The sequence below is a fragment of the Zeus faber genome (genome assembly GCF_960531495.2).
Source record: "Zeus faber genome assembly, chromosome: 11".
In the NCBI taxonomy this organism is placed as follows: Eukaryota; Metazoa; Chordata; class Actinopteri; order Zeiformes; family Zeidae; genus Zeus; species Zeus faber.
Genome location: NC_137205.1, coordinates 21,933,148 through 21,941,126, shown reverse-complemented (window position 1 = coordinate 21,941,126; position 7,979 = coordinate 21,933,148). Strand labels below are relative to the sequence as shown.

Sequence of the window (7,979 nt, the reverse complement as noted above, 5' to 3'; positions counted from 1 at the left end):
AATACTAGATAGATTTAAAAGATACGCCGGTCACTCGTATTGACTCCCGGTGATCAGAAAACAAGGCTCAGGCTAAAAAAATATATATAACAATAACCCGCTTTAATCATCACCAAGCGGCCTCACCCGTGGTGATTCTCCCCCTCTTGGAGTAGTGATTAGTTGTTTATAGACCCAAACATGGTAAGATGGTTCTCCAAAGAGGGTGATAGGTGACGGTCCTGTACAAAATGAAATAAATAAATAAAAAAACATCACCAAGCGAAGAGCGATGCCGTGTCCCTGAAAGCCTATTGAGGTATTTCCAACTGAGCTTGGGAGACGCTGAGCTTGTTGAGGGCGGGCGCGCGCGGCACGCGTTTCGTGACGATTCGCGGCGTCGGCGGCCCGGGAACTGCAGGGTGGGCCGACATTCGGAGGAAACGTCGCCGCGCACTGACATTGTTCCGACGGTCGGAAGTGATTTCCAAGCGTGTCAGCGTCCTGGGTTTAATCAGAGAGCGGCGTTTTACATTTAACAACGGCCTCAAAAAAAAAAATCCCTTCGGCGGAATTCCTCTTTGTTACGGCCGGCGGCCGATCGACCGGGCCCGGGCCGCTGTCGCAGCTCGACCATTCCGATACGCCTCCCCCGTTTTAGTGGCACGGTGCTTGGGTTATCTCCCAAATAGGAGCCTTTCTGTGTGGAGTTTGCATGTTCTCCCCGTGCTCACGTGCGGTTTCCTCCACCTAACGTCAGTAAGGACCCCCACCAAAAACATGCACACATCATCGTCTGACCAGCGATGGACACTCGTCACCAGGTCCCCGGGCGCGTCCGCGAATGCTGCCCACTGCTCCTGGCCGTGCCCCCGGAGGAAGGACAAGCCAGGATGGGTTAAACGCAAGAGGCCTCATTTCACCGGCCACCATCCAAAGCGCGTGTGTGTGCGCGTGCATGTGTTGTAGAGCGGTGTGCTGTGTGACGATTAAAGATTGTTGTTGTTGTTCTTCTTCTTCTAAGTGTGATGTGTAAACTCAAATAAACAGGGAAATGTTCAAAATGTCAACACGTACACGCCACCATACCAAAACGAGGGCTACCGCGTCACCCGGAGCCTCTAAGGTTTGTTTTGACCCGCATCACGCTGGCGAACCGGTCTGACCAGTGAAGCTGTCGCTTTCCCATGACCGCGGTCCACCCAGCGCCGTGCTTCCACACATTGGACCGAGTCCCCCTGGAATGTGTCAGCGTCAGAAATATGCGACACAGCAAATGTATTTTGTACATAAAGATGTGGATAACAGAGTGAAAAACAAATAAAATAAAATTACCATCATTTACACTCTCTCCCCGGCAGGAGGCGTTTCACCCCGTGCTGGGTTTCCAGAGTCTGAGTTAATATTCCAGCGTCTTCGGCGGTACAGGTGGATCCGCAGCGTTTGGGGCGTGGTCACGCCCGTCGTCCTGCGCATCTTGGGCCTGGACATCGCGGGCCTCCGAGAAATCTTAAAACAGTCCAAGACACAACAACGGTCAACAGTCTCAAGGCCTGGGCGGATACAGGCTCACCGGGGGGGAAATTAAGGCGCTTCATTTAAAAAAAAAACCACAAAAAAAATGTGTGGTGGAAGGTAGTGAAGTAAAAGTACCTCGTTGAGTGGTCGGTATACCTACAAGTAAATTATTCAAGTATAAGTATATTCAATTCGGGAGACGTTTGACTTCACACTCCACTCCGCAAATATAAGCTAAGATAACACTTTAGTCCGGATGCCGCGGCAGCAAAAAAAACAAAAACAGTGCAGCCGATGAAGACAAACACAAATTGAAATAAGATGAGAAATAACACGTATGTACAAATCCACCTACACAAGATGTCAGAAGATCTATCTGTACTTTTTAAATCAGTGACATATAAGTTTATTTTTATTTTACTATCTCAGAATATATATAAATATTTAAATCCCTGGACTTGAGTCCTTCGCCCCATATCCTTGTAATTGACTATGATAGCACCTATACTATTTACTTTTTTGGTAAGTTGTAGTTGCATGCGGCCCCGGGGCCGCAGAAATAAAAGTACGTCTCTCATTTTACACCGCATCACAGGCCCTGCTACAGCAGGACACCGGACGAGTACATTACTGTACATGACATCACGTCATTTATCAGGAAGCCTTTGTCCAAAGCGGCTTACTACAATAAGTACTGTTGGTAGTATCAAAACAACGGCCGGAGAAGGCTCACATAGCAGGAAAAAGTAACATTAGAAAGAGATGAGACTTTTTTTTTTAATTTTATTTTAGAAGACAGAGGAAGAGCAGAGCAAAACTGGGGTATGGAGATCCCTGGGGACTTTTGCTTTTAATACTTTTAAGTACATCTAAGAGCAAGTACTTATTGTGTTACAGTTAAGTAGACACGTCACGTGGTACTTTCCCTTTTTTACTACAGTCATATGGTGTCAGTATTACTAGGTCTGAGCAGCCGCTTCATTCTCCATATTCTTCTTTTTTGTTTGTTTGTTTGTTTGTTTATTCCCTCCCACCAAATGAATGACATCACGGTGTGGACGGTGTTAAAACGGCTCCTACGTTACCAGCGGTGGTGCCGGTGCCGGTGCCGGTGCCCGCGCCGTCAGACCGGGGGACCCCCGGCCTGCCCTTGCCCTGGGCCCGGGGGACGGGGTCCAGGGATCCTTCGAAGCCGTCGTTGGGATAGGCGGCGGACCTGCCCCACGTCACCCTGGAGGCTTTGTGAGCCGCCACGCCACCGCCGCCACCCTCCTCGTCATCCTCATCATCCGCCTTCTTCCTCCATCCATCCCCGTCCTCCACGTATTTCCCCCTGGGGTCCGGGCCGCCTTTCACGGAGGGGTTGAGCCTCGCCGACAGCTTTCGCACCAGCCTGGCGAAGCTGCTGCTCTTCTCCAGGGCGCGGTCCGGATCGCCCTCGGGGACCCTGATGTTGCCGACGTACCACATGAGCCAGCAGGCCGAGCTGGCGAACACCACCAGGGAGCCGCTGTAGATCAGGAAATCGCCGTAAAAGCGGCCGTCGAGGCGCAGGTTGGCGAACACGCCGACGAGGAGGAGGGCCAGGCCGACGACGTCGATGGCGACGGCCGCCGAGAACATCCCCACGCACCCGCCGACGCACTTGACCCCCATCGTCAAATCACCGCGGGTGCGACCTCTCCTCCGCCCGCCCAGCGCCGCCGCCGCCGCCGCCCGTCTAACGGGACGGGCGCCGCCGCGGTGTGGCTCGACGGCGCCGAGCGCGCCGAGGGGGGCCGCGCACCTGGTGGGCGCGCCGCTCTGTGACCTCACCCCGAGCCGCCCTGTGACGTCACTGTGGTAAACAGCGCCACTCGTAATACGATTCCCGCGCGCGGCCCAGTTTCACGTCCCTCGTCAGGACTTTTTTTTTTTTTGTTTGTTTGTTTTTGTTTCTTAGAAATGATTTATTATTGTTCTACAGAAATAATGAAAACACAGAAATAATATAAAATAAAATACAATACAATAAAATAAAATAAATTCAAATAATATAATTAGTATATAATATAATATTATTTTAAGTGAAAAAACATTATTCTCTTTCTATTTTCCAACAAAAATACTGTGGCATTTGAAAAGTCCTCTACGTTTTTTTTTTATCATCATCATTCTGCCTTTCCAATAAATTCCAAATAAGATTTACACTTTTATTTCGTTACAATCTTATAGGATTTACACATTTTCCGAGGAATTCTCCCCAGTGCAGTGCCCTTCAATAGGATTTCAAGATTTATGAGGAGAACCCCGGAGGATCTGTGTCGTGTGTTATCCTGTACATATTAACTTATACTATACAATCCAAATGCCCCCCCCCTCCCCTCCCCAAAATAAATAAATTCATAAATAAATAAATTAGTTGAGTATGTAGTATCTGTCATGTAGATTGGGTGGAGTGCACAAACCTTCCCAAAAAATTAATTCACATCAATGAGGGTGAGTTTATTTATTTTGTGAAACAATATATATAATAAAAACAAAAGACATAATAATTTTGCTGCCATTCTTTGACAGACCCCTGGACTACACTGAAAAACAACGACTTGTTTTTCAGTGTTTGGGCTTCATGGCAGATTGCAGTGCAGGTTTTATGCTCGTACGTGCCTGCTCTCTGTGTTCCATGCAAATAAAGTCCGTTTTGCATCATGCAAACATTCAACATGCAAACATTCAAACAACGATCAATTTATTAAGTAGTCACCAGAAACTGAATTCCAGCAGCGAATATGAAACGCTTATTGTAACGTTACATTTATCACAAGGCATACTGTAGGCTTGGACGTGCAGAAATAAACATAGGTTAAATCAAAGTGCCATAGCTTATTTTTGGGCATAATTGATGGAGTTTGCAAATGACATTCAAATTCTAGGAAAATACCATGTGCTTTGTATACAAGGATGAAACGTTTTTTTGTTTGGGTTTCTTTTGTTTTTTTCTTCTGTCTTGCACTGACCAGACTAGTCAAATTACTGCCCTTTGCAGAATGTGATGTTTGGAGACAACACATGGGTTTCCAGGTTAAGGCCACCTTTGTTTGGGCTAAACCGCAAACACCTTCAATCCGATGGTTGTCACTGGACACAGTGAACTTTGAGTGGACAACCTCAACCTCTTACACGCTTCAATTATTCAGGATGAGTCTGTATACAAAACGCAAAAAAACGTTAAGCGCCCTCCACGCCTTTCGTGAAATATTAATCGACTACTCAGGAATAGGGGCTCGCGTGGATAATCATTAGTTAGTTCAACGTGCTCTCACATGCTCTGGACAAAACAGAGGTGTTTGGCTTTGGCGTACCGGGCCGAATCTGCCCGGACTCTTCAGTTCAAATAAGTGTGCACAGTGGAGGGCGTCGCCCGGTTTTCCTTGAACAAATGACTCGAGCGTCACATCTTTAAGCAAACATCCGACAAAAAGGCACACAAGCCAAAACCTCTCTATCCATTGTGTGATTCCTTTCTTCGGTAAAGGCTCCTCATCCGGGGGAGGTGGCCATTAAGGGTCGTATCAGTATGATTCAGTATGATGGGGTACAGCAAATTATAGACGACCGATGGGGATTCCAACAACACAAGCAAGCTGGTCTCCGTCTTCACACAAGTCTTTGTTTTTTTTCTCACATGCTTTTTTTTCAAATACAACCAGACTCCGACCAGATACTCAAGCATTACAGATTGTTTTTGTGCTTTGAAGCCGTGGAAATCTTACTGACACAACCTTTAAAAAAGCAAAAAAACAACCTCATCAGTCACCCCCCCTTCGCGATCAGAGGTTAAACTGCGGCGGCCTGTAGTAACTGAGGGGTCTCTTGAGGGCCGGCTGCTTCCGGTTCTCCTTGGTGATGGGGATGAGGACCACGCCCACCATGAACACCATCAGCCCGATGGACAGCAGCGCCGGGCCCAGGATGTTGGTCACCTTCCTGCAGTGGCCGGCGAAGTACAGGCCGCTGATGATGAAGCCGCACGCCAGGAAGCTGCCGCCCGTGGACATGAGGTGGATGGGGAACCAGTAGACCTCGCATTTGCCGGGCGGGGCCTCGGTGGTCCACAGGGAGTCGCTCCTCGACAGGCTGAACACGGTGCTCTCCGTTCGGCTGGGAGGGGTCAGCTCGTCCCTGGACTGGGACAGAGCGCACTCCCCCAGGGGGATGTTCTCCGGGCTGTCCGGCATGCCCTCCTCTGGCCACTCCTGGTGAAGGGGTGACTCCTCTGGGGAGGAAGGTGTGGTGTGGAATTCTCTGTGTGGGATTTGAAAAGCCTCATAACAAATCGATCTCTTTGTGTTGGAAATGTGATGTGAGCTACTTAGGAGTAACGGTTTAAAAATCATATATTATTAACCGTAACGCATTAGCATGTCAGAGCATTGGTCTATCAGTGTTAAGCTATATTAAATATTTCTACATAATGACACGCCGTCATTATGTAGAAATACTGATGGCAACGTTGGTTGGAAAGCCACGGATGAGCTCTTTTTAAAATGCATATATATTTTTTAATTAACCATGAATAATTGCTTCAAATATAGTAGACAACGCTGCAACCCCACCCACTGCAACGCCACACTCCCACCAATTTGCTTCGAGTGTACCAGCTCCACGCTGGGACCGAGTAGCTCAACACCTACCTTTCTTACGGAAGCAGTAAGTTGTTGGAGTTGTGGTCGCTAAGAAATCGTCAAAAAAATAACAGCAAACAACATCCGTAAATCTCAAGGAAAAGACGAGGATGGAACTCTCTCCCCCACCCCCTCCCCCGGCAGACGGTCCAGCCCCTGAGAGCAATGAGTGAAACGCTGCGGAGACGGAGCCTCGGATGGAACATCCCACCCCTCGCCGGATCGTCTCCCCACCTCCTGAAAGAGGAGTATCCTCTCCGACCGCCGTCTCTTACCATGGCCCACCGCCGCCTGCGTCGGGTCAGAGCATCCGGAGCTGGACGCCTTCCTTCTGGTCCGGGGCGGGGTCCCCCGGGGGTTGGGGTCACCCGCCGAGGACGAAACCGCGGTCCCGGCCCCAACCCCAACCGCATGCCGCTGCCTCGCCCTCGACCCTGTGGGACAAAAGACAGCGTGCAAAACTTCTTCAAATAGCTTTGGTAGTTTTGAGATGCGTTTGGGAAAAGGCCGTGGAGCGGACGACATTGACGCCTGGAATGGGCCGCCCGATGTGCTTTCCAACACAAAGGGGAGCCCGGCAGGAGCCGCGGCGAGGACGGCGCTCGCTGTTGCCGCCCGGATTGATGGAGCGAGCAATCACCCACACGGCAACTTTCCGATACGGCCCTGATATGTTGCCATTGTATCGACCCCAAAGTGGCCCCGAGCCATTTTCTGCAACTTGTAGTTTTGTTCCGTGCACATGAGATCAATGAAAGGGCGTGTAGCGCCATCGGAAAAAAACAAGTTTGGGGGAAAAGCATTGGATTTCTGCATTCCGACCCCACACAAATATGTTCACGAATATCGACTAACCCGCCACCTCCCCGGTTAGGGTTATTTAATGCCGCTGAAATGAGAGGAGGAAAAACGCCCCGTTGTTATTTGTGAAATGCGATGCACGGGTTCCCATCGAATTGTCTCGTGTTACGTTTGTGAGTCTGTTACTCCGTGCGTCGGGATGGAAAGGAGCAAGTGTCGGTGTGTGGCCATTGATCCGAATATGATCCCTCGCTCAAATGCAGTTACACTCCTCCCAGAGCCTCTTAGCAGGCCAAATGGCCCGTAATGATTATTGATTGATGATTACTACAAACACAGCTCAGAAGTCTCATTAGATTAGAGTCATCTGTCAAACGCACTCTGACCCCACGCGTCTTATTTAATGAAGTCCAAAGAGAACCTGCGATGAACTTGTTCAACCAGCAGAGGGCAGTAACACTCTTTGTTTCTGAATTTAATTTGCTAAAGCGAAACTGGACTCTTAAGAGAGATATATCCAACCACGACTATTACACAATGTTTATTCTTTCCCCTATCTGGGTAATTAGTCTGAATAAACTCCATTGGAATGCTACTCGTTTAATATCTCCATTTGGACTTTTCCATATCAAAGTCACTCGTAGCCGCATGTGGGAATTTAATTATCCATTGCACGTTATGTGCCATCGTGTGATTACAATGTGCTTAGTTCTCCTGAATGGCCTATTTAAGTTTGTCATATTGTTGTTTTTTTCTCTCCCTGGATAGTCACTCGGAGGTAGTTTCAGCCTCCGCGGCAAGAGCATCCCATTTTCCTTCCATAAAAACGCACTATATCTCATCTCGTCTTATTTTATGATGATCTGCCGAGCTTGGCTATGAGGTGGTGGAATGCAGCGATATAAGCACAAGGAAGGATGGTAAAAGATGGAAAGTATGGAAAGCATATTGACTGGAAATCCAAAGACGAGAGCATAGTTTTTGAGACGTGCAGAAAACGGCTTGTATTTAGTCTGT

The 7,979-nt window shown here is 48.5% G+C and overlaps 1 protein-coding gene across 1 annotated transcript; it reads right to left on the bottom strand.

Annotated features, from left to right (window-relative positions):
- Nucleotides 1-5,306: 5,306 nt before the first annotated feature.
- On the bottom strand, nucleotides 5,307-5,714 carry pirt (phosphoinositide interacting regulator of transient receptor potential channels; the record flags this gene model as incomplete). The annotated part of the gene is made up of 1 exon (XM_080009674.1): nucleotides 5,307-5,714. The coding sequence occupies one exon, from the start codon at nucleotides 5,712-5,714 to the stop codon at nucleotides 5,307-5,309; it is 408 nt and encodes a 135-aa protein (XP_079865800.1).
- Between the last annotated feature and the right edge of the window lie 2,265 nt (nucleotides 5,715-7,979).